Below are 26655 nucleotides of genomic sequence, written 5' to 3'. Positions count from 1 at the left end.
GTATTCATGCTCAAACTGCTTCAGTCCCTGAACCTCTCCGTCGTTGCAGTGGATTTTCTGCATCGCTGTAGTGACGGAAGGTTTGTGACCATACTGACGTGCTGGACGGCCCCCCGGACCGCCAGCAGATCTTTGCTGGTCTGCTTGCTGGGTTCTTCCGTCCATGGCACAGGCTGTAGCAGATTGGGGCACACTGGATTCTGACATAGACTGCATCGCTGTCGATTGAAATCCTACAGTAGTAAATAGTCCTGTATGAAACTGTATCTGTAATAGATCGTATCTGTAATAGATCGTATCAGTAATAGATCGTATCTGTACTAGATTGTATCTCAAGAACACCACACCGAATGATGTGCTCGCCTGCTATTTATACAATCTGTAGACTCATGGATCAAAGCCACTGCCTTTGATCCCTTGAGTTCAGATTCTGGAATCCAAGCCACTGCCTCAATCCTGTAATGTCACTCTGTGATGTCACTCTGTAATGTCATCAGAATGGACTATGAAGGAAAACATTTCAATAATGCACATCACACCGTGACATCACACTGATGTCATCAGAATGGACATGACTGAAAAGGGTGGGTGGAATGATGTCATTCATTCACATTTTGAACTTGCTTTTGGGTTTGTTTTTGTCACACTTTTGTGTTTTTTTTAACTATATATATATATATATATATATATATACAGTGGTGTGAAAAAGTATTTGCCCCCTTCCTGCTTTCTTCTTTTTTTGCATGTTTGTCACACTTAAATGTTTCAGATCATCAAACAAATTTTAATATAAGGCCAGGACAACACAACTAAACACAAAATGCAGTTTTTAAATGAAGTTTTCTTTTATTAAGGGGGGAAAAAATCCAAATGTACATTGCCCTATGTGAAAAAGTATTTGCCCCCTAAACCTAATAACTGGTTTGGCGTTTGCGATAACTTGCAATGAGTCTTTGACAGCGCTGTGGAGGAATTTTGGCCCACTCCTCTTTGCACAGTCGTTGTAATTCAACCTTATTGGAGGGTTTTCGAGCATGGACCGCCCTTTTTGAGGTCATGCCACAGCATCTCAATAGGATTCACGTCAGGACTTTGACTAGGCCACTCCAAAGTCTTAATTTTGTTCTTCTTTAGCCATTCAGAGGTGGACTTGCTGGTGTGTTTTGGATCATTATCCTGCTGCAGAACCCAAGTTCGCTTCAGCTTGAGGTCGCGAACAAATGGACGGACATTCTCCTTCAGGATTTGTTGGTAGACAGCAGAATTCATGGCTCCATTTATCACAGCAAGTCTTCCAGGCCCTGAAGCAGCAAAACAGCCCCAGACCATCACACTACCACCACCATATTTTACTGTTGGTATGATGTTCTTTTTCTGAAAAGTGGTGTTACTTTTACGCCAGATGTATTGGGACACACACCTTCCATAAAGTTCAGCTTTTGTCTCGTCAGTCCACAAAGTATTCTCCCAAAAGTGTTGGGGATCAGCAAGATGTTTCATGGCAAACATTAGACGAGCTTTAATATTTTTTTGGCTCAGCAGTGGTTTTCGTCTTGGAACTCTGCCATGTAGGCCATTTTTGCCCAGTGTCTTTCTTATGGTAGAGTCATGAACATTGACCTTAATGGATGCAAGTGAGTCCTGCAGTTCTTTTGATGTTGTTCTGGGGTCTTTCGTGACCTCTTGGATGAGTCGTCGCTGCACTCTTGGCGTCATTTTGGTTGGCCGGCCACTCCTGGGAAGGCTCATCACGGTGTAATGTATTCGCCATTTGTGGATTATGGCTCTCACTGTGGTTCTCTTGAGTCTCAAAGCTTTAGAAATGGCTTTATAACCTTTTCCAGACTGATAGATCTCAATTGCTTTCTTTCTCATTTGTTCCTGAATTTCTTTGGTTTTCACCATGATGTCTTGCTATTGAGGAGCTTCACTTTGTCAGGCAGGTCCTATTTAAGTGAATTCTTGATTGGGAACTGGTGTGGCAGTAATCAGGCCTGGGGGTGGCTAGAGAAATTGAACCTTGAAGTGATAAACCTTAGTTAAGTTGTGTTTTAACTGGAGGGGCAAATACTTTTTCACACAGGGCCATGTAGTTTTGGATTTTTTTCTCCCTTTATAATACAAACCTTCATTTAAAAACTGCATTTTGTGTTTACTTGAGTTATCCTTGACTTATATTAAAATTTGTTTGATGATCTGAAACATTTAAGTGTGACAAACATGCAAAAAAAGAAGAAAGCAGGAAGGGGGCAAATACTTTTTCACACCACTGTATATGTGTGTGTATATATATATATTAGGGCTGCACAAAAAATCGTTAAAAAATCGCGATCTCGATTCACACATACACGTGATCTCATTTCTACACACAGCGATTCTGAAGCATTTTATATCTCAAGCTGCATCACAAATGCTCCTATTTCCTTCCGGATTTTTTGAAGCGCCCCCAAACGCAGCACTGCCGCTGCCTCCTCCCTCAACCTATGGTAAAGCGTCTTTACAACACGTGATTCAGTGGAGGAAGCCGCCTGCAGTTGAGTGTTTGGAAAGAGTGAGTGAGAGTTAAAGTGGAGGAAAGGAAGGTTGAATGGATGGCGACGAAAACCCAGGCGGAAGTGCGTGAGTCACCCATCCACCCGAACCGACCTCGTGCCCAAAAAAGGTTCGCATTCGGTGGTGTGGAGGTGGCCCTGATAAACACTGTACAACACGAGGGATTTCGGAAGATGATAAACACTCACAACAAATGGTACTAGATGCCCTCCCGGAACTCCCGAACATGTACAATAAGCAGCTGGCAGTGGTCGAGGAAGAATTGTGGGAAATCCATCATTTTCCCGCTACATCTGATTTATGGTCCAGTCGGACCATGGAGCCGTATTTGAGCCTGATGGTTCATTTTATAGCGCCTGATTCACTATCAGCCGCATGTCTAATTTTTTTTTTTACTTTTGTAAAAATTACTTATCTTCCAATGATAGAACTACTACTATGCCTCTGCCAAAGCAACAACAAGTTTTTTTGTTTTGTCAAAGTTCATCAGTGCAATAAACATTTTGTGGAAAAGAATCTTGCAAGAGAATCGTGATCTCAATTCTAAGCAAAAAAATCGTGATTCACATTTTTTCCAGAATCGTGCAGCCCTATTTCCCAGTCACATTACCCCTTGTCCTCCCTTTTCCCTCCCTTCTCATGGGAGCTGTCCAGAAGAAGATCCATCCTTGGTTCCTCAGAGGCCAGAAGATTGCGCTCCCTCAACCTCAGGCTGCAGCTCATCCACAAAGAGAAGCAGAGAAGAGGAAGCGGAAGGGGAGGTAAGTGTGAAGAGGCAGAGGAGCTCCGAGGACGACGACTGCGTCACGTTCGGAAGATACTTTTCGTGGCCAGAAGACAGCGACTCGGATGAAGACTGATGGCCTGTCTCCTGCAGGATTGTAAATGGGGGTATTCCGTGTCATTTCATCAAATGCCTCCCACCTGACCATCTCAGAATGTCCTGTAAAAATTCTAGTATAAGACACACTTGTTAATCGGAAAAATCCAAAATGTTGTCTTTTAGACGGTTTTTGGCATCATACTCTGAAAAGCAATTTTTAAAACAGAAATATCTATCTCACCTGTGGCCATCAAAATGTCTACAGTGTTTATCTGTTACTAATAGCCTCCAGACATGGAATATCAGGGGTGTAGCTCAATAATAACCTAGTATGGTAGGTACTTAAAATGTGGCTTGTCGAAATGAAGTAGCAAATTTGAAGAGTGGCTGAGCTCCCTTTTTTACAGATAAAATACTTCTATCACTTCTGCCTCTATCTCTGGTGTTAGCTTAAACATTCTACAAAATATGGTTTCTCTCAGATGATTAGTTTCACAGATATTAAGGCTCAAAAATGGAAGTAAACACATCTTTGCCCAACTTCAGAGCCATATTCCAAAAAACTCACAAGTATCAGGTCTAAACTGACTTTTTTTGAAAGATCATGTTCTTGTTAAAATCATATTAAAAATTAGGAGGGTGTTTTGCCTCAATTTGTCACAGTGATTTTTAAAAATCCTGATATTGGTGGGGTTTTTGTGGACGTTTTTGGTACTGCATGTCCTAACAGCCTACTAAACATCACAGCAGGACAATTGAATTGTGTTTTTTACCATTTACCAAAGACTTACATGTGACTAAATACTACTGATTAATTAAGCCTTACGAAAACATTCAAATGCAGCACAGTTGTAGTTACAGAGGCAATAAGTCCTTGAATGTGAGTTAAACATGCTGAAAGCAGCTTTTAATGTCTTGAACCATGAACAAACATAGCATAATATTGAAGACTGTACATTTTCTCATACTTTAAGTACATACATTACACACAGATTACACAACCAAATCAAATAATAATCTTAATTTGAGCATAAAGATTTTACATTATTCTCCAAAGTTTGATATTGAATAACAGTTTGTCTCTATGCTCACTATGAGGGATCACACATTTTTCATCTTTTAGATCCAATTCCTTCGTCACATTCATTAATTTGGCAGTCACTTTACAAATTGTCTAATGTACATCTCTGCTCTGTTGTGCTCATCTTTTTTTTACATGCGCCCAGTTTCTGTAGAGGGAACGTCAATCCTTGCAATTCTATGCTGCAGTGGGACATTGCACATGTCTTCTCTTCTTGTCCAGTAGAAACTCTTGGTAGGGTCATGTGGGTGCATGAACTGAACCAGTACATCTTCATCTTGCTCTGAAACATCTCTGATACTTCCTATCCACCATTTCTGATCATACACACAACTCACATATTGTCTCATAGTGAGCATAGAGACAAACTGTTATTCAATATCAAACTTTGGAGACTTTTCTACTGTAATGAAAAATCTTTATGCTCAAATTAAGATGATTATTTGATTTGGTTGTGTAATCTGTGTGTATGTATATATTTAAAGTATGACAAAATGTGCAGTCTTCAATATTATGCTATCATATGTTTGTTCATGGTTAAAGATATTAAAAGCTGCTTTCAGCATGTTTAACTCACATTCAAGGATTTATTGCCTCTGTAACTACAACGTCCATCCATTGTCTTCCGTTTATCCGGGGCCGGGTCGCGGGGGCAGCTGCGTGAGCAGGGACGCCCAGACTTCCCTCTCCCCGGACACTTCCCCTAGCTCCTCCGGGGGACCCCAAGACGTTCCCAGGCCAGCCGGGTGACATAGTCACTCCAGCGTGTCCTGGGTCTTCCTCGGGGTCCTCTCCCGGTGGGGCATGCCTGGAACACCTCCCGAGGGAGGCGTCCAGGGGGCATCCGATACAGATGCCCGAGCCTCTACTCCGAGCTCCTCCAGTGTGACCCACCCTGCGGAGGAAGCTCATTTCGGCCGCTTGTATCCGGGATCTTATTCTTTCGGTCATGACCCAAAGTTCATGACCATAGGTGAGGGTAGGAACGTAGATTGACCGGTAAATCGAGAGCTTCGCCTTTCGGCTCAGCTCTCTCTTCACCACGACGGGCCGATACAGCGACCGCATTACTGCAGCCGCTGCACCGATCCGCCTGTCAATCTCACGTTCCATCCTTCCCTCACTCGTGAACAAGACCCCAAGATACTTAAACTCCTCCACTTGAGGCAGGAACTCCCCCCCGACCTGGAGGGAGCAAGCCACCTTTTCCGGTCGAGAACCATGGCCTCAGATTTGGAGGTGCTGATCCTAATCCCAGCTGCTTCACACTCGGCTGCAAACCGCCCCAGGACATGCTGGAGGTCCTGGCTCGAAGGAGCCAGCAAGACCACATCATCTGCAAAGAGCAGGGATGAAATCCAGTGGCTCCCGAACCAGATCCCCTCCGGCCCACGGCTGCGCCTAGAAATCCTGTCCATAAAAATAATGAACAGAACCGGTGACAAAGGGCAGCCCTGCCGGAGTCCAACATGCACCTGGAACAGGTCTGACAGGTCTTAACTACAACGTGCTACATTTTAATGTTTTCGTAAGGCTAAATTCATCAGTAGCATTTAGTTACATGTAAGTCTTTGGTAAATGGTAAAAAACACAATTGAATTGCCCTCCTGTGATGTTTACTAGTAGGCTGTTAGGACATGCAGTACCAAAACCGGCCACAAAAACCCCACCAATACCAGGGGTGCAGTCGAATAGTCATTTTTGCTTAAGAAGGTTCCTAACTGAAGAAGTGACCCGGAAGTAAACAAGTGGCCGCCATGATAAGAGCCGTTCGGATTCTCAAAATGCAAAGGAAAGGAGCTCCAATGCTTCCTTTCAGAGCTCCTTTAGCATAGGATGCAACGGACCTTCCTATGCGAAAGGAAAGGAGATTACGCCGACCCACAATTCTTTGCGAGAGCAACATTTAAAGTGCCGCACACCTCGGCCGTTAATGAAAAACAAACGATATGTGCATTTACATATTTAACAATGACTTTCATGCAGACAGATAGTAATTGGAATAGTGATGATAAATGTGTGGACAGTGATGATGATTGAATGTTTTTTTTTAATTTATTTCAATCATGTTACAAACTTGACAAAAACGAAACTAAAACCACAAATGAAAAGTAAATAAAACAACGGTCAAACAGGAAGGAGGAGCTGCTGGACCTGAAGTTTAGTGAACCAGCTGTTTATAAAACCAACATGTGGAGAAGTGGACGACGCGTTTTTTGTAGTCCATTATTGTAGTTTCTCCAGTGCAGACGCACGTCAATCGCCGGTGCCGATCATCAGCTGTCAATCATCAGCGGCGCGTTATAATGACGTAGTTTAGTGAAAGTCCGGTCGGATTCTCTGAGCACCGCGGTCGACTATTCCTAAGTCCTTTTGAGTTCTCCTATCGCCTTTCCTTAACCCCGTGACGTTTTCCCCAGAGGTCAAGGAATAGGAGATAGGAATAGGAGTTAGGACCTTATTTTTTTGACTATTCGACTGCACCCCAGGATTGAAAACAATCACTGTGACAAATTGAGGCAAAACACCCTCCCGATTTTTTTATATGATTTTGTCATATAAATTCATCCCAAAGGTGTTCTATCGGGTTGAGGTCAGGACTCTGTGCAGGCCAATCAAGTTCATCCACACATGACTCTCTCCTCCATGTCTTTATGGACCTTGCTTTGTGCACTGGTGCACAGTCATGTTAGAACAGGAGGGGGCCGTCCCCAAACTGTTCCACAAAGTTGGGAGCATGGAATCATCCAACATCTCTGATCGCCATGGAAACCCATTCCTTTTTTTTATTTTATTATCTTTTTCTTTTAATGAACAAACAGACAAACAAAAAACATAGTAAAATAATCAGACATTATGAAAAGTAAAAATAATAATAATTTCAATAATAATAATAAAAATAGAAAAAAAAATACAAATTCCAATAATTACATAAAGGTTTCAGTCAGAGGATACATTTTCATAAAGTAGATGCACTAGGTACGGCAGAAAATACATTACTTACAATTGAAAATACTTTACACATCCTTTGTTATATATCTCACCCATTTCTCCCATCTTTTTTCAAAAACACAAACTTGACGTCTAATTCTCATTGTTATTTTCTCCATTACATATATCTCATTAACCAGATCCTTCCATTTAGAATTGTTTAAATTATCATCTTTTAACCAGTTTCTTGTAATTTGTTTAATTAGTGCTACTCTTATTATTATAAACAAATATATATCATTCTTCTTGATGTTTTCTGGTAGTTTTCCAAGTAATAAAACTAAAGGGTTATTATTCACAGAGATACCAACAATATTTGATAATTCTGTAACAGAATCTAACCAAAAACCATCTAAAACGGAGGACTACAGGACCAGATGAGAAGGACGGAGGACTACAGGACCAGATGAGAAGGATGGAGGACTACATGACCAGTGGGCTGAGTGAGTAATCTCCTACAGAGACTAATCTATGTAATCTCCTAAAACTACTGCAACAGTAATGGCATAAAAGTTAACTTTACATCAGTGGATTGCATTTATTATAAAAGCCTTTTAATATTATTCCATTGTTTGTAATATAATTTCATAATTGGTGGTCATATTCAACACTCTAGCTAGCAACCATGTAAATGTTGTCTAGTTGAGTTCATGGGTTTTCATCTCTGGTGGTTCTGGTTCATAGGTCAGGACTCCTCTATGGTTTTGGATCTCCTGGGCAGCTGAGAATGGACGTCAACAAACACATCCTCCAACGAAGACCCAGCACCACAGCAGACCCTGAACTACTCCCCTACCTTAGTGAGCCCGAGACCCACTGTGTGCCATTCCAACCTCCCTGCCCCTCCGCCCATCCCCCGACACCACCCGCCTCACCCACCAGCCAAAGGGTGAGGCGGCTCCCGACCAGCACAGAGGACGTTTTTGTTGTTTTTGGGAAGCTCCTCCCTCACACACACACACACACAGGATTTATTTAGGATTATTTATAGTTTATAGAAGTTGTATTTATTTTCTAGTAGATATCTGTCTATGTAAATCTGTATATCATCTCAATCTGTACAGTATTGCTTTGTTTTGTGTCACTATTTATTATTGTACTGCTACTCTGTGTGCCTGTTATTGCCCTCGGGGACAAATAAAGTTTTTGAATTTTATTTAAACAACCTGTTTGCATCTGTGCTCAGAAATTAAGGAGACAGACCATTTGTATGCATTATTGAAAAATCTATAACAAACGCATGCATATTCATATTCATAGTATGTCAAAACAAGTTGTAGTATGTCAAATATTCATGAAATAGACTTTGTATATTATGTGGGGAAAACAAATCACAGAATAGTACATCTCAAAAAGTCAGTGTAGCATATTAAAAAAAAGTGGTAGTATAGTATGATGATAATAGAAAATATCACAGTATATTTAGTCAAGAAATGTTATAGAAGAGTCATAGTATAATATGGCTTTAATAATCAATGGTGTAAAATGTGAAAAAATAATTATATTGCAGGACAACAAAGTTGCGATATAGTATGTTGAAACAAGTCTTATCAGATTCATTACATAGTACTCAATTAAAAAGTGATATTAAAGTATAACAAATAAATTCATAAAGTCATTGTATTGTGTAAATTATAGAATTTTGAAATAATTTGTGAAGAGTATTATATTCATATTATAATATATCAAAAAAGGTAATACACTTTCTCTGTCAAATAATTCATAGTAAAGAAGGTTAAAAAGTCATAGTAGAGTTGGTCAAAAATAGTCAAATAAAATTGAAAGAGTTGGTATAAAAAATCAATCAGGGTATAAATGTGGAAAAAAGTCCTAAGAAGCCACAGTGTCGTTTATACAAAACATTTAAAAAGTAATGGTGAAGTCTGTTAAAAGAGTGATAGTATAGAACCAGGCAAAGCCAGACCAGCACACATACCAGTGGAGATATGTGTGGATGAATTAGGATTAATGTACACAACTATCTGTGTATCGTATGTCTAACACAGCAGCACTGTTTGCATGCTCTTTATGACGTCACACCTTTGGTCACTTGGATTATGCAGGTTTTTCCTCTGTGGCTCCCTCTAGTGGATGGACCTACATAGTCGTGCTGGAATTAAAGGTTTCATATTCTAGACCAAAACAAGCTTTCAGGAACTGAATCCTGTATTGTAATTATAGAATATTTACACAGATATATACTACAGTTTCTACTGTAAAACATATGGTTTAAAGAAGGAAAGGATTACTGAATGAATGCACTGAATAGTTCAGGGTTTTCCAGGCAGGTGGTGTCTGTGGGTGTGGAGCTGAGTCCGGCTGAAGGCCAGTTGGAGAGTGGGTAGGCAGGCTGGAAGTTAGTTTGCCGCCTGGCAGGCAGGATCTGAAGGCAAATGGAGCCCAGAGAGGGATGAGGCGATGCAAAAACACACAGGTTCAAAAACCAGAGCTTCAAAAACGAGTTCATAAATCAAGTTCATGAAGTAGTTCAGAGCTGCAAATTCAAAAAGTGAGCGGGTGTTTCATTACCACAAGTGCAAGGCAGGAACAGGAACATAACATGACTTCAGATTCAAAGCAGAAACAGAAATTAAATAAATTATATCTCATATAATAATGTTTTTTGGACTGGTTTGCTATCAATTAACAGCCTCTCTGATGATAAATTCTGTGCTGCTAATATTCAAATAACTATAGAAGCATGGATTTTCTAGTTGGATGTGATTTGAAAAAAAATCTTCTCAATGTAAAATAACAACTAGCCAAGATGTTCAATCCATTTATTACAACAGCATGGGGCAGTACAGTCTTGAGCTTTATAACTGATCGGCACACAGTTGTAGTATAGTGTGAGGGTTGAACACAGCACATAGTATAGCTAACAAGTAACTGCTCCAGAGTCAGCCTATTTAAACATTATGTAACACATACAGTATGATATGGCCTTACAGAAGTCATGTAACATATATAGTATATGTTCTTGCCTTACATAGCAACTGCTTTGCATTCTCTTGGCATTGACCAATACAGTTTGTTAAGAGTGCAATAGTCTAAGACTTCAACAAAAACCAGCATATTAAAATAGAAATTTGCATACATGGGTCAGAGGATGGAGTTCTTTACCATAGGAAAGAGATTTTGGCAAATAAATCTTGGTTAATGACTATGTTTTCCTTTCACAAAGGAAAAGCTGTACAGCATCGGAGGTGGTGTTGCCAAAGTAACAGAACAGAGAATGCATTATGGATACAACAGTGTAGAAGTTGCTTTATCTTATTTCAGTCATCATTGCTTGCATGAGTGGAGACACGTACATGAGTGGAGCACAACGGAAAACAAGTCAACACTCCTTCAGTCCTGACAGACACTGACAAACACACAGGTCTACAGTGCAGGAACAGAGCTATGCTGAGGATCATGCCACTCCTAAATGTTAACAGTTAGAATTCCTGTCAACTTCATTAGCAACATATAACTAAGTTATCAGTTCAGGATTACTGTAAGCGTGGAACCAGCTGAAATGTCAGACTACTGTTCATTTTCCTATCAATGTACTGATTTTCCTGATGCATCAGATTTCCAATTCCACCACAATAACCATACTCAAACAACAACTTTAACTAAATTAATATTTTCCTATCCAAATTTAAACCCTGATATGTGATGCTGTGCTTAATTTCTCATCAGCTGCCTTGTGCGGTCCTGGTTCTTTTTTCTGTGTGCTGAGATCTCCTCTATAACATGATCACAGTTCTGCGTCTCTTTGACCAGGGAACAATATTGTAAGTTATGACACCTGAATCTCGGGAGATCTAAGATTACGTATACGGCCTAAGGAAGAGTAACTACTTTAATGTAGCAGTCCTGAGCACAGCCCTGCACAGTGACCTACCACAACTTTTTCACATCACACACCTAGAAGTAACCATTTTTTTCCAAACCACCATCATCTCCATAATCGCAACTTCCATACAGCAGACGGATATCTGTGCCGAATAGTCTGCAATTCATCAGTTATACATTTTTTTTGTTTTTTGTTTCTTTTAATTAATTCCTTGCCCCATACTGATATAGCTTTGCTTTGGTTAGTCCTTGCGCATGTATAGGTAGGTTGTGGGCCCAGTGGAGTAGTCATCTCCCTGGCAAGTCCCTGACCTTCCACTAGGCATTCTGCATCTCCTTGCCAATTTTGTAACTAAGGATCTTATTCCAGTCGATCTTGGTGCGTGTGACAGGCAGCTGGCGACGCAGGGCCTTAAAGGTGGTGTCTGACATGGTCTGGTAGTTCTCACTGATTGCAGTCTGAGGGCAAAACGTTGTAGAATACAAATATCAAGGATAATATTTTTACATTTTCTTATTTCAAAATGTTTTATGTGCATTTCTATAAAAGTAGCACATGCAATTCTAAATGTTAGTTTATCAAATATGTTATCATTAAAATGTTGCTTACCTGGTAGTCATTTTCTGCATTCTCAATAATGTCAACAAACTCCTTGGCTGTCTGGCTTTCATTCTGTTTCAAAAACATACAAATAATCATCATGTTTTATCCTACTTACAGAGAAGGAGGACCTCTTTATATACACGTGGAGCTGAGCAACCACTGCTGAAAGACTGTATATTAGTTTTTACTCACAGTCACTGGTATTGATTCCTCTACTTCCTTATGGCTAACCAGCTGCACATTTCCATCTTCATAATAGTGAACCTAGAGACAAAGAAGAACTTCATTAAAAAGTTAGTTCTTGAAAATGGTTCCTCCTTTATTTCTTTATCGTGTATGCAGGTGAGCACACTGAATTGAATTCACCTGGATTTTCAACACTCCCACCACCTGAGCAGTGGACTGACCGATGGTGAGCTTCCACTCTGACCTACAGCGACCATTCCTGTGGAAGAGAAGCCATACATTACAGACAGTAGCATCAGAAAGCTTAGCTTAATAGACTTGAGATATTGATAAAGTGTGTATTTATAGCCCTTGTGGGTAAGCTATGTTATAAGAATTAGCTACATATCTTATCAGATATACATATACTGAGATTTGCTTTTAAACTGCTGTATGCAGAGAGATCACTATACCAGAAGTTTTTGGGTTGAAACTGATGTCCTTCAATGCAGGCTATGATAGTTTGCTGACCATCAACCGTTTTCCCATATACCTGCAACACACAGATAGTGTGGATAAATGTAGTCCATTGCTTAGATGACTATTTTGTCACATTTTACGTGTGCCTTACTGTGCAGACTCCTGTAGGGTAGTGCTCTTTGACGTAGGCACTAAGGGAAGTATCACAGGCATCTCTCCAGCTTCTCAGGGCCATCTCTCCTTCATATGGCTGCACATCGCTCACCTCTTTTCTGAGGTGGTCAAAGCGGAACGCCAAACAGTTTCGGGGGTCCAGGAAACGTCCCTGACCCAAGTCACCATGCTCTGTGATCAGGACCTATTAATAAGGGAGAGGAAAGACTGAAAATCGGGCTTTGCTCCTGTGGGATAAATAGGAAAGACTTGAGGATGAAACATACCGGTTCATCGTAGCCCTCTAGCTTGGCAGGCGTAAACTGATCCATGTTGTACTGGGCAAAGGAGCTGGACAAAAAGAACACAACATGACACCAAAATGCTTTCAACAGATTATTTTCATTGGCCATGCTTTCATTCCTCATTTGTAGATATCCCCCATACAGTCGCAGGTGCTTTGAACTGTGTAGCTATGTATGAGTATTTGGATTTCTGAGGTTTGTCTTAATTAAGCATTACTTACTGTGATGCCCCCTCCCTGAGGAGGTTGTCGTTGTTGAGAAGAAGCCGCACATCTAGCAAGACAAAAAGAAATAACTGTGCATTGCGCTTCAAAGACAAAACAAAAAAATATCATTATTAGAGACAAACAATATTACAATATAGTATACACAAGACAGTATTATTCATCTTGTCATAATCAGCTACTTCTTACCATTGAATACCTCATTGAACTCTCCTGGGGGGGCATGAGTCACAAAGTTGGCTGCTATGCGGACCTATGGAAGCAAATCAAATGCAACCAATTAATCTATTACAATAATGTCACTTGCTGTATACTAGACACTTCAAACTTTAACTACAATATATGATACGGTCTTCACTCTATAAGAAAAACAAATCTGTCTCACACTTCAACAACTCATCCGTACAAAAACGTTTTAAAAACTCTACCAACTGTGCTTGTAATTTAGCATCCAGATGTAGCTTTATTTCAGTTATACAATGACAGTGAGCCGCTTTCCTACAATGGAGCCAGTTTACCGTGTTTGTTTACATCTATTCTGCTTACACCTTACCTGTGGCATCTGTATCACAATTCGAATACAAAAATAGCAGCAAGCATGTTTTACAAAACAATTTAACTCTAAATTATCGCCATCATCTTGCCCCCAATGTTTCTGTTAATTTGAAAACCTCCCTGTTGGTTTTCAGATTATCGTTTTATCTTACAGGTAAAATCTAAGTATCGCCTGTAGCACAAACACTGCAACGTCTTCATTAAGTCGTCATTAATAACCATGTGTGCTTTGCCTCCAGATGGTAACGTGTCACTTTCAGGCTCCATCTAAATTCTAGGCAACCATATCCTGACCTCAATGTGAGGTTAGCAAGTATTTGAGCTGCAACCGAATCTGTTTGACCCAGAAATCCAAAGCAAAGTAACTATAGCTGCTAATGTTAGCTAACGTTACATGCAAGGAATAGGTAGCCCACACAGCAATTATTGCAGACTGGCAGGGACATTGCGTCACAACTTTTGGAAATGTTTGTCGATACTTCAGTCTCTATTAAGTTAGGTAACGTTACAGTGTCAAAACGTTTAACGTACAAGTGTCCAGTGGTTGGACCCTTCCATCAGTATTTGATTTCGCCGCTAGCCAACTATAAGCTTTAACTAGCATTGGCTAGTTAGCTACTGGCAGCTTAAAATCACTAGTTTATCACTTCAACACGTAAACAAAAGCTGGCAATCCTGCCAAAACCTAGCTGTTAATTCATGTGGACATTTAACACGCGTAGCACCCTACAAAAAAGAGAAAGAAGCGTTGAACAAAGAATAAAATAGTCTTCAAACCTTCTCGTCATCCGAGAGCGGCTCCTCAAAGTCAGCCATCTTGGCTCTTTGTGACCCCACCTACCCCAGCTGACTGACAGAAGCGGTGATGTTGTTGTCATTCACACACAAGAGATCGAATGAATACAGGCCATAATATAATCGTATTACTCGTTAAATATTTGCATTAATGTGCATTGACTGAGAATATCACACACTAAAACCAACAACTTTGCATAACCACAATGTACAGTACTCTCGGGATTATGTTAACGCAAGAGGGCGTTGAAAACTCACTTATTTTGTTTGTCTGTTGCTTCCTGTTGGGTGTTGCGGAAGTAATATTCCTACAAAATAAAAGTATAGGCATCTGTTACTGCTATGAACAAACTGTTCTATTGATGGATAAACTATGTAAGTTGTCTGGTACGTTTTGTACATTGCTGTAAGTGAATTCATTATAATTTGTCGTTGTTTCTTCCAAAATCCGGGTGTTTGATTAATCCAGAAACTGTTTAATACGGGTTTTATTTTATTCAACAGGAAGCTGCAAAAGCTATTACCTTTAAATTGAGTTAGCTTTGTATTGGATAACTCCAACTACTCCATTGTGCTCTCAACTGCCTGGCAGTCTAGCGACGCACACTGTCCCTATCATGAAGTCACAGGTATGATACCATTCAACCGAGTACTTATTCCTTGCGCCTGAACAGGTAACCTATCCGAGAAAAAACTTCGTACGTGCGCTGATGTAGCTTTATCTGGCGATAATAATGCTGCCAGTATTATTGTTAGTAGCTCAATTATCGTTAGCCAGTTTTAAAATCAAGCTAGCAAACTGACACAGTCCGGTTGTTTGCTGTCAGCGGCGACAGGAAGTTCCTGGTCAAATGACTTAGCCAATTATTGCTAAAAACATGCTAGCTTGCTCACTTGGTTGCCTTGTTTATCACGCGGCAATGGCTTGATTGGTTTGCAATTTGCACCTCTGTTTTGGTGGTAAACTGTTAACTATATGGACGTATGTATGGCTAGAAAATGAATAGGGCTTTGTTCGCTGTTGGACAGTTTGTGTCATTGAGACGTAGTGTGAGTTATTCTGCTGCATGTCGTCAGGTGATGACCAACCCTGAAGAAATTGCCAGGCTGTACAGAGAACTCAGCCTCTTCCCTTCTTTGAGCAGAGCAGATGTGGGACCTGTCGTCACCTCTCAGTATGGAGGCAAATACAGCAACATCTATACAGGTAGACTCAGTCTGTGGTATACTAAAACGATGATCGATGTGTTCATGGATGTTGATGGCATTTTTGTTTATCTACTTTCTTCTCCAGAATGGAGCCAGCGGGATCTGGACAGGAATGAGAAAGTCAAGTTTTGCCGACAATACATTTTATTCCACGATGACAAGTCCGTGGTCTACTCTGGAGCCTCAGGGAACTGCACTGAGATCAAAGGAGAGTATGTAAACATTTAGTTTGGTGTTGAAGACGTTGTCATAGACCAAACCTGTAGCAAACTGAACAATGTCTCATCAAAATGCTTGTGCTGTCAGGGTGCTTAGTAAGGACTCCCCCTCGGGTGAAATGAAGGCTGTTGTCAGAGAGTGCACCATCAAAGGAGAGGACAAACAGTTTCTGGAGGTGAGTGGCTGTCTGTCTGGCTGAGATTCAGTGTCTCTGTGTTGTCCCCTTTATGGTGCTGTATCTGTTACATTTCCCACCTGTAGCCTGTGTTTAAAACCTCATGCAGGGTCAGGGGTCAGGGACCCGGCCTTGGGCCAGGTCATGGAATATCAGGGGATTTAGTTTGTAGCATGGTTACATTTAAGTTGTCTTGTAATATTTCCCATTCTGTATTTTTTTTTAACCAGGTTATTTCCTGAGTGGTTGTTATGGTTACTTGGTTTTTCAGTGCCATGTTACCACGCGTCACACTTTAAGATCTTCAATGTGGGGTCTGGGTCCCCTAAAATACACATTAAGTTTAAAACAACATCTCATAAGCAAATATAAATGTTAATTATTGTTGTTAATGTGAAATTGTGATGTAGAAATGTCAATATAGAATTATAATATGTTCTATAAATATATTATTCTATCAACAATTATTATTTTAATGGATTAGCATTGTAAACGTACATCATTACAAAGTGCCTTTTATACATGGCACTATAGGCTGCACTACATATTATTAATGGCCCTGTTTAAGCAACAGAATTGTATATGATATGTAATAGGGGGTCCCTCCACTGTGTCACTATCAGCCAAGGGGTCTTTGTCCTGAAAAACGCTGAAGACCTCTGTTTGACTTCCTCTCCTCTCCTGACCTCTCTGTGACATTCAGATCTGGAGTAAAAACATAAAGATGAAGAGCATCAATCTAACAGCCTTAAAGAAGCATGGCAAAGTCTATGAAGATGGTGAGTTATCTGTACTTTTTTTTTTTTTTATCAAACCCGCATCTTTTAAACTTTGCCTTTACATGTGCCAGTCCAGGTGTTAAGGACATTGGGTTTTCTTTTTCTTAGGGCAGTTTGGTTGCTTGGTTTGGTCCCACTCTGAGACCCACCTCTTGTATGTGGCAGAAAGGAAGAGACCCAAAGCAGAATCCTTCTTCCAGGTCTGTCAGCAAAACATAAATAAATACTTGAGGGTAAATCAGCACAGAATCACTTGTGGCCTAGAATTGCTGGTCTGCTCTCTATAGGTCGAAAATGAAGCATGTTGATTCTCCTCTAAGTCATTGCTGGAATTGTGTTTAATATTGCCCAGAACATAGCAAACTGTTTGTGTATATATATATATATATGTATATATGTGTATTTATATAGTTCACTATTGCACATTAGCTTCTCTACAGCATATGACAACCTCTCCCCTCAGATCCTCTATTCACATCACATTCAAGGAAAAACAAAAACAGAAACTTGAAGTACATGATGCATTAATTGCCTTGTTGTTGGTACAAAATTCTATGTATTCTGTGGTTATTTGTAAGGAATTGTTCAAAGTTGATAAGAAAGCTTTTAGTCCATGCTGGATGATTCAAAAATACCTCACTGGGGGACTAATGGCTTCAGCAGGTGCACACTTAGAGAACTTTATTAAATATATCTTGAAAATTGTTGCACACCATTAAAATTAAGCTCATCGCTCAATCTTAAAAGCATGGCATACTGGGGCATTTCGCAAAATGGTTTCATTTGAATGCACCCTGGGTATTTTCCATTGTCTTTCAAAAGCAAAATACCTTGACGACACTGATTGGGATGTGATCATAAGAGTAGCAAAGAAGTTGTTCTGCCCTATATGTGACTTACTGTTGATACTTTGACCATCTACCATAGTAGGTAGAAGGGTTTAGAGTAATTCATAGGTCACATGAGTAGGTAGTAACTCATTATTCTGTGTTTCATTCATGTTTGTAGAGTGAATCACCAGAGTTGTCTTCTGTTGGGGACGAGGAGGAGGCGATGAGAGTGGAGAAAAAGGAGGCTGTAAAAGTGAGTTCAAGTAATACTATGAAACACAAACTGTTTTCGTTATTCTGGTTTGATTCAACAGTCTTAGATCATTCACCACTTCAGTTTAAGTTGTAGGATATTGCTTGTCTATTCCTGCAGGGGGAGCAGTTTGTCTTCCATGAGGACTGGGGAGAGGCACTGGTTAGTAAGAGCTGTCCAGTGCTTTGTGTGTTGGACGTTGAGGGTGACAACGTCTCTGTGTTGGAGGGCGTCCCTGAAAGTATCTCACCTGGACAGGTTGGTGCAGCACTTTGTACAAAGATGCATGCTTTCTTTGTGCAGGACCAAGAGGGTTCTTAGTCCTGCTCTTGCTCTCTTAGTTACGTTGTCTCTGTCTCTGCAGGCATTTTGGGCTCCAGGTGACACAGGTGTGGTGTTTATTGGCTGGTGGCATGAGCCTTTCAGACTTGGCCTTGAGTATTGCCCCAACAGGAGGTGAAAAACGCTGATCAAAGAGAGAAATGATAGCGGCCCAATAAGAAATGTCCCCAGACTCATAAGCTAATGCTGCTGTTCACGTCTCCCTTTTCTCTGTCAGGTCATCGTTGTTCTATGTGGATCTTACTGGTGGGAAATGTGGTAAGTGAATGTTTGTCTTTGTTATTTATAATATGTTTCAAATGGCTACAGCTACACCCTGTTATTACTTCTACAGATGTTCATGTCTATTGTATCCGTTGTGGCCCCCAGAGCAGCTCACATCAGGCACCACTGCAGTATGCTCCCCAAGACTGAGCCCAGACCAGTGTCGCATTGTCTACCTGGAATGTTCTGTCTATGGACCACACATGCAGTGCAGCAAGCTCTGTATGGTAAGACAACATGGACACTCGTTTCCTCATAAGACACATTTACTTTCCATTCTTGCACTGTACCTGCTTGCTGGGAAATAATAAATAGAGATTGACGTTTCTTCACACAGTGCACCATCTGGTGTTTTCTGCTGTGTAGACATCATGGCAGATACATTTATGAGTTCATAAATGCATTCATTTTCATATTATGCTTTCTTCTGTGCTCCCGTGTGTTCTTTCTAGTATGACTGGTATACTAAGAAGACCTCAGTGGTGGTTGATGTGGTGAAGAGACCTGGAGAAGGTAAGGAATACTTGGTGGTCACATGATTGCACATTTTCCGTTCCCTGGCACCGGCGACAGCCGTGGCCAGAGCAGCATTATGTTTTCAGGTTGTCTGTCTGTCCGTCCATCCGTTCATACCCAACGGATATCTCAAAGCATTTCAATTCATATGCTAATTATGATGATTTCACACAAATGTCTAATAGTGTACAAGTAGTGAAGACACTTTTCGACAGATAGATGTAAACTGCAACTCCACTGGTTGGAGGGGGCATATGCCTGCAAGGCAGTAATTCTATTCTCCTAATGTATCAAACTTGGTTGTGTGTGTGTGTGTGTTGGTGTGTGTGTGTGTGTGTGTTGATGTGGCTTTGCAGATGGCTTTACTGGGATCTACACCTCTCGGTTGTCCCCTCAGTGCTGGTCAGCTGATAGTCAGCGTGTTATTGTTGCTTGCCCTCAGCGCAGCCGCAAGGTACAGTCAACTCCTGGAAAACGTCTTGTTATCATGTTAACAATTAGACAATGATATTGATATTGTTTCTGTTAATTGTACATTTTCCATAGCAAAAAAGCCCTTAGACTGAGAAAATTGGATTATTCTTTAAAAAAAAGCTGTTGTTTCTTGTAGGATCTGTTGATGGTGGATATGACCACAGGGAACGTCACCTCTCTGACTTCAAGTGAGTGACCAGACACATTTACCAGCCTTGTGTTACACACGCTCAGGTCTATGCAGTCTTGGTGTTGATACTCTTCAATAGGGGATTTGCTTACTGTGTCAGTGTTTTGAACATTTATATTTCAGTCTGTGTCTAATGATGCTCTTGTTTGTATGTTGTTTGTCTGTAGAGTCTGATATTGGTAACTGGTGTCTGTTGAACATTGAGAGAAATCTGATGGTGGTCAGCTGCTCCTCTCCAAACTGCCCTCCAAGTCTGGTAGGGCTTCATTTGAGTGTCGACGTTTTATTAATTGTTTTGCTAATGCACCATTTTTATTACCATGCTGGGGCTCTGAAGTCAACACATTCTAAAACATTAACATCTATTATTTATAGAATTTGTTTTTAAATAGACAAGGCATTGACATAAACGAATCTCTTGGTACAGATAAGTACAAAAAGATAAATTATATTGAAGGGATGGATAAAAACCCCAAAACGACAGCATCTGAAGCCGACTGATCGTGTCGTGGTTCGAGATGTTGATGTGCAGATGAAGCCAACTCAGATCTGTGAATTCAAATGGAGGTTTACTGCGGCAAAGCTCACCAGAAAAGTTACAGAAGTCAACATTTATCCCCAAACATGCTCACGTTGCATCATGCAAAAAACAAACAAAGGATCTTTAAGAAGCCGGACTGGAAACAGGATGTGTGCAAAAAGGTGATGATTTATTAACAAAAAACAGAAGAAAACTTTACTTAACAAAGAGCACAAAATCCAACTGTGGAAAATTAATATCAAACAAAAATCAAACAAACTGCAACCTCCAGGGAAGCTGCCACCTCCTAGCCTCTCTGTCGCTCTCCTCCCTTCCGCCTCCCCCCCCTGAACACACACAAACATTTCAGCCTCACCCAAAATGGAACCTACCACCTGCCCAGGTAAGTATAGGGTGAGCTAAGCTGGCCAAGCACAATTTAAACCCTTTAATTGGAAGAAGACAAGTTATCCACACAGATCAGTAACTGCTGACATAACTAAATCTATACATTTTATGGGTACATTAACAAGAAGCAACCCAAATATTACAAAATGTCATTTATGGCATAAGCTATCTTCCCTCCTCTTCTTCACATTAAAATTGCCCAGCCCCTCCCTGCTGAGAGGACCTAATCAGACAAACCTGCATGCAATCAACCTGAGGAAGCTGGTGAGCAGCTGATCCAACCCTACAATCACATGCAGAAGTAAAACCCAAAACTATAAACCCATAAATAACTATAGGACTGTATAATTTATACAAATCAATTAATCATTTATCAAAATAACCGAAAGCATTACACTGAACCCAAGGATTAAACAGACACCAAACCCCTGATAATGCTGGGAACAGGACCAGGTGAAAGGGGGGGGAAAGCAGCCTTTTCACACATACACATATTTAAATAATATACAGAAAAATGTCAGTTTGTTCTTTTTTTACGTGATAATTCCTGGATTTTTATAACCAGGCTCTATTTTTCCACTTCTCTACCATGATAGTGAGCAAGATATCTTTTTCAAGTTCCTCGTTATCATTATCCCGATAATAGAAACTCACCATACAGGGACACGGGAGTCATCTGGAACTGAGAATATTCCCAAAATAGTAATTGGAGGAGAGGGCATAATATTACAGCCATAAGTCTTAGAAATGTTATCAAATAAGGATGACCAGAAAGGGACATGGTTTGGGAAAGACCACAGCATAAGTTAGATGGTCGCTGAGACCTGTCAATGTTTCATTAAAGCATGTAGAAGAGGAATGAACCCTAGAAAGAGACGGAAGGAGTCCTATCCCTCTTCTGACAGCGGGGTACCTAGATAATTTCCCCCTTGTTCTCAAACATGAGCTGCAGAGTGATGATATTTGAGCATAAATCATTGAAATTCTGTCTTTATTATGGCATATTGACCTTTAGTAAAGAATCCAGCCAAGTGGAGATAGTAGGAAAATGAGTAAACGTCTTGTGTACAAAGTCCCTGATGTGTAAATACTGCAAAATCCAAATACTAGCCAGTCAGAATGTTCCGGATAATTGTTAAAAACTCTCAAGTGTCATCAATGTTCCTCAATGCTATGTATACCCTTGTCACACAAATACAATACTACATATTATTATTACTATAATGATAATCATCCAGATTTTTGAATTGATTATGAATAAATTGATCTTCTGTTAAGGAGCCATCGGATGATTTATTTTGTGCGATGCTACTCAGGGATTTAAAGATTAGCCTCTCTGCTTGGGTGGTAGTTAAGAGATCAACTTCAGAACGTAAGCCGACAAGATGGATGTGAGTCTATCCAAAGATGCATCCTCAATACTCCTATGATTAATTTTCCTAGTGTTCAATTTTATTGTAATAGAATACATAATAATGTGACATGATAATCTGTCCTCTAAGATATGCTTTCAGCGCCTCCCAAATTTGTTTTTTGCAATAAACTGCACAAAGTCACATCTGTAACGTGTCTACCATTAGGATCAGAAGTAACATGATAAGATGAAAGGCATATTTTTATGAATGAGTATAGCTGCTACTCTGCTTTTAGAATTATCTTTCAAATGATCCTCTTTTCTAAGGTGGGCGTCCGGGAGGAAGGCTTACCCTGAGATGTTGAAGGTCTTTCTTTTGACCACATGATTAAGACCTTTTACACTCCAAATGTATCAAATTGGATAAAGAACACGGATGAATGCACAAACTAAGTAAAAAATACTAAATAAATCTACAAAGTACAAGTACAGATACATTCAAGTAATGAACTAGACATATCGCCCAATGCCTTAGATGTACACTTTAAACATTTGCAAACCCTAGTTTCCAACCTTCCTGCAATAACGACTGTCTGTGTTTGTCGTTTTATCAGAGCTGATGCCATACAACACCAGTGGTGGAACAATGATACTGTTATAACCTATGTATCTATCACATTCTCACATACAATGTATTATATACTAAATATGCTATTGCTTGAATGAATGTTTTGGGTTGGGGTTCGGGGTTTTATTTGTCAAAAACGTATGTCTTTGTCACCATTTCTTTGTGCAGAGAGTCGCTTTTCTTCCGGCCAGAGATTCTCAGGAGGAAGTGGTCTGGGTTACGCTGGAAGACTCTCAGACGTTGCCAGACATGGATTGGGAGATCATGACTTTCACCCCTCCACCAGAGCAGGACAACAGTCAATACTGTAAGAATGACAATTTGTGGTTTCAGTATTTTATAGATGGAATGCAATTAGTTTTGTCCACATTTTGTTTCACATGCATGAAGTGTGCAAAATATGTAAGAGACACTTCTACATGCACTGCAGTCCAGAATCAATCCATTTGAATCAATACCTTAAATTCTGACCCTCAACAAAAAGTGATTTATAAGATCCCAAAGGTGAGTTTTATTAAGTTATCACATTACATTAACTTGGACAGGTTAACATAATAAACATATACATAAAAGATGGGGCTATATGTGTATTTAACAGCCACTTGGCTTTTTAAAGAATAAACATTGTGTGGATTTAATTAATCAATAGATTTACGATACAAAACCATAATGAGGTAATAGTTATTATGATAAAATGGTCTGTTTACATGAGATGGAGGAAAGGAATTAGCAGGATGAAGGGCCTGAGTTGACTGGTTTGTTTTAATTCAGAACACATTTTGTGTCCCCGAGTCTATGGAGGGTTGAAAAGATTGGTTTGTCTATGTTGTCTATGGGAGGCATGAAGGACTCCCGATGTCATTTAAAGAGGACTAACTCATTTTTCTACATTCCAGCTGGCCTTGATTTCGAAGCTTTGCTGATCAAACCAAAGGAGGTTGAAGATGGAGTGAAGCTGCCTCTTATTGTCATTCCTCATGGTTGGTTGCTCTCACGAGGGTTCTGTTGTGACTTTTAGTTTTCTATTGCAAACAAAATTAGCACTTGGATAGTGTTACATAATTATTAATTGCTGTAGAGTATCAACTTAATGTTGTCTCTCCAAAAAGCTAAATTATTAGTAGAAATGTTCCGTATTGATAAAATATATATGCTCACATTCCAAGTTCTGTTATTCATTCTGCAGTCAAAATACATTCAGCATGGATTTATAGCACTCGATTGAATCTGTGGTTTGTTTGGAAAACTGTTTATATTCATATTCTTTTTTCACAGTACTGAGTGCATATAGACACGGGTAGCTTTTGGTATCTGTATTTTACATGCACTTGTTTCTTTCACTTAGGGGGTCCTCACTCAGTGATTGTAGCTGACTGGCTTCTGTCCTCGTCTGTGCTGTGCAGGATGGGCTTTGCCGTATTACTGGGTATGTTCACGTTAGGTCACTGTGACCCCAAAAAAGAGAGGTTTTTGACTAGCTCAAGCATTCACATGCTAATTATGACAATTTTACACAAATGACTTATAGGGTAAAAAGATGAAGTGATGACATGGATGTAAACTCTGACAACCGCGGGGTGGTAATTTGAGTTTTTCCTCTTTAGTGAACTATCGTGGCTCTCTTGGGTACGGCCAGGACAGTATCCTCTCGTTACCTGGCAATGTTGGCACCCAGGATGTCAAAGATGTTCAAGTAAGAATAACACAGAGAAACAAATACTGTTAAAAACTATTATCTGGTTTTTCATTCATGAAATCTATAAAGATATATTTTGCTCCTCCTGGTTAAAATAACTTCTAGTGTTGCTTTATGGTAATATCATTGTTAATATATCTTTTTTCTATATTTAGTTGAGGATAGTAGCCCTAGTTTCTATTTAAGCAATGGTTTTATTTCATCTGATTTCCATGTGTTGTCATTGCTTCTATACCACAAGTAATCTCTTACAGTGTCCCGTGTTTTTCTTTCTACCAGTTTGCTGTTGAAAGTGTTCTGAAAGGTGACAAGTTTGACGAGCAGAAGGTGGCAGTTTCTGGGGGATCCCATGGTGGTTTCCTGGCATGTCATCTGATTGGCCAGTACCCAGGGTTCTACAAGGCCTGTGTGGCTCGCAACCCTGTCACCAACCTTGCCTCCATGATTGGCAGCACAGACATCCCAGACTGGTACATCTTGGCATGCACATCCCCACACTCTTTCCCACACACTACATTTTGTGACTGTGCCAGTGGTACACAACCCCTCATCTTCTGTGTTTTGGATCATTTGCTCCTCACCCCTAACATTCCACTCTGACAGCCGTGAGTGGGATAAAGGGCACGTGTATGTCAGGGAAGGAAGTGTTCAATACAGCAGGAACGAACAACCTCAAAGCTATTCAGAGATTCTTTTTTTTTTTTCATCCTGTTGATGTTTGGCTGATTTTTCAGGTGCATGGTTGAGGCTGGCTACGACTACAGTACAGACTGTCTACCTGACCCTGCTGTTTGGGAACAGATGCTCAACAAGTCCCCCATTAAATACATTGCACAGGTATTTATAGTATATGTGTCTTGACTGTGTGCATGTGGCTTCATGGTGTTGTTACACAATGCAGTAATGTAAGATGATCTGTCATGTAGGTACAGACACCGGTATTGCTTACCTTGGGGGAAGATGACAAGCGTGTACCAAACAAGCAAGGACTTGAATATTACAGAGCTCTAAAAGCAAAGAAGCTCCCCGTCCGGTAAGCAGTGTGTCTGAGTAACATGTTCTTTTGTGGTTATGTCAGATATGCATTGCACACCATGTATGACTAGTTCATCCACTAATGCTCTGATGTGTGTTGTTTAGGCTACTGTGGTACCCAGGGAACAATCACTCACTCTCCAAGGTTGATGCCGAGTCTGATGGCTTCATGAACATCGCTCTGTGGATAAATCAACACTTGTATCAGTGATGGTTGGGTTAATACATGGTGGTGTGTGAATGCTGTTGTTGCTGCCAGAGAAAGACACTACTGTGTGTAAGGGAAGTTCTGCTTTTGTTTCCAGGACAGTGTGAGGTCCAATCCAAAGCCAAAGCATTGAAAGAGCTCTCCAACCAGAACACACTTTGTATAACTGCTCTTTACTTGTTATCTATGATGATTGCCACATTTACTTCCCATAAATGTATGGGGAAGTTATATTTTAACATAGCACTTGGAAAAAAAAGCAGGTTTGATACAGCCTTATTTAATCCGTAACACATTTTATTGATGAGGTTTTTACTTTGTTCTTTTTCAGGGCTTTTTTGAAGGGCTTATCAATGTATTATCTGTGTTTGAGGTTATATTAGCAAAGGAAAAAATCTATCTTTTCTCTGCTGTTGCTGTTTGGTTTTAAAAAAACAACAATAAAAAAATAATGCTCTTGATGTCATGATACCAGTGCACTTAAATTGATTGTAAAAATACTACCGGTGTGCGATAAATAAAGATTTATGAAGCAGATGATGAATGTATCTTTTCTTGAGAATTGTAGTGAATTGTTGAAGTCATCCAACTTTGTGGTAGAAGGTGGTGTAGTGGTATATGAAAAGGGGCAGCCCTGTGATTGGCTGACAACCTGTCCAGGGTGTGCCCTGTCTGCCCCCCCGAATGTCGGCTCCAGCTGTCCCCACGACCCCGAACACTATAGACGGTTACAGATGAAGGATGAATCCAACTTTGCCCACGAATGAAAACAACGCTTTCATTTGGTCTACTACAGTCAGAAAAGGGCAGTTTGAGTCAGTATGACTGGTTGTATAAAGTGGTTGTCTGGACTGTTAATGAAATATTTAGTTTTACATTTCTTGACACATGAATTTGACTTGGGTCACATGATTTGCATCACACTGCTGTGCAAACCACAGGCTTTCACTTCTGCATACATCCAGTTTCTAGTCACTGCAGTG

General features: G+C 40.2%; 2 protein-coding genes across 3 annotated transcripts; one reads left to right on the top strand and one right to left on the bottom strand.

The window, feature by feature from the left end:
• Nucleotides 1-10214: 10214 nt before the first annotated feature.
• LOC311017647 (F-actin-capping protein subunit alpha-1-like) lies at nucleotides 10215-14685 on the bottom strand. Its single transcript, XM_084016131.1, has 10 exons — nucleotides 14555-14685; nucleotides 13412-13475; nucleotides 13220-13271; nucleotides 12981-13044; nucleotides 12692-12898; nucleotides 12534-12613; nucleotides 12262-12340; nucleotides 12088-12159; nucleotides 11902-11964; nucleotides 10215-11750 (listed from the first exon to the last, which is right to left on the bottom strand). Exons 1-10 carry the CDS (start codon nucleotides 14591-14593, stop codon nucleotides 11610-11612), a joined length of 861 nt encoding a protein of 286 aa, XP_083872257.1. The 5' UTR covers nucleotides 14594-14685; the 3' UTR covers nucleotides 10215-11609.
• A 437-nt stretch (nucleotides 14686-15122) lies between these two features.
• On the top strand, nucleotides 15123-26210 carry LOC311017096 (acylamino-acid-releasing enzyme-like). 2 transcript variants are annotated; one of them, XM_084015245.1, is made up of 23 exons: nucleotides 15123-15201; nucleotides 15650-15779; nucleotides 15867-15993; nucleotides 16088-16175; nucleotides 16879-16954; nucleotides 17063-17154; nucleotides 17963-18037; nucleotides 18158-18295; nucleotides 18402-18493; nucleotides 18597-18637; nucleotides 18749-18870; nucleotides 19096-19156; nucleotides 19516-19613; nucleotides 19770-19821; nucleotides 19991-20079; nucleotides 22902-23040; nucleotides 23630-23713; nucleotides 24079-24159; nucleotides 24338-24426; nucleotides 24709-24899; nucleotides 25164-25266; nucleotides 25356-25462; nucleotides 25570-26210. In XM_084015245.1, the coding sequence occupies exons 1-23, from the start codon at nucleotides 15190-15192 to the stop codon at nucleotides 25673-25675; spliced, it is 2193 nt and encodes a 730-aa protein (XP_083871371.1). In that variant the 5' UTR covers nucleotides 15123-15189; the 3' UTR covers nucleotides 25676-26210. The 2 variants fall into 2 exon arrangements, with proteins under 2 accessions (XP_083871371.1, XP_083871370.1); XM_084015244.1 differs by lacking the exon at nucleotides 15123-15201 and having other exon boundaries at nucleotides 15557-15779.
• Nucleotides 26211-26655: the final 445 nt, after the last annotated feature.

The sequence above is a fragment of the Eutrigla gurnardus genome (assembly GCF_963514095.1).
Source record: "Eutrigla gurnardus genome assembly, chromosome: 8".
NCBI lineage: Eukaryota > Metazoa > Chordata > Actinopteri > Perciformes > Triglidae > Eutrigla > Eutrigla gurnardus.
This window is presented reverse-complemented; position numbering and strand designations above follow the sequence as displayed.

Excerpts from the sequence above, each read along its gene's own strand:
- LOC311017647 (XM_084016131.1), bottom strand. The coding sequence starts at position 14,593 with ATGGCTGACTTTGAGGAGCCGCTCTCGGATGACGAGAAG. Across the intron at positions 13,476-14,554 it reads CGCTCTCGGATGACGAGAAG|GTCCGCATAGCAGCCAACTT; the intron begins GTTTGAAGACTA and ends TTGCTTCCATAG. Across the intron at positions 12,341-12,533 it reads TTTCAACCCAAAAACTTCTG|GAATGGTCGCTGTAGGTCAG; the intron begins GTATAGTGATCT and ends TCTCTTCCACAG.
- LOC311017096 (XM_084015244.1), top strand. The coding sequence starts at position 15,572 with ATGAATAGGGCTTTGTTCGCTGTTGGACAGTTTGTGTCATTGAGACGT. Across the intron at positions 18,296-18,401 it reads AAAGTATCTCACCTGGACAG|GCATTTTGGGCTCCAGGTGA; the intron begins GTTGGTGCAGCA and ends CTGTCTCTGCAG. Across the intron at positions 24,900-25,163 it reads AGCACAGACATCCCAGACTG|GTGCATGGTTGAGGCTGGCT; the intron begins GTACATCTTGGC and ends CTGATTTTTCAG.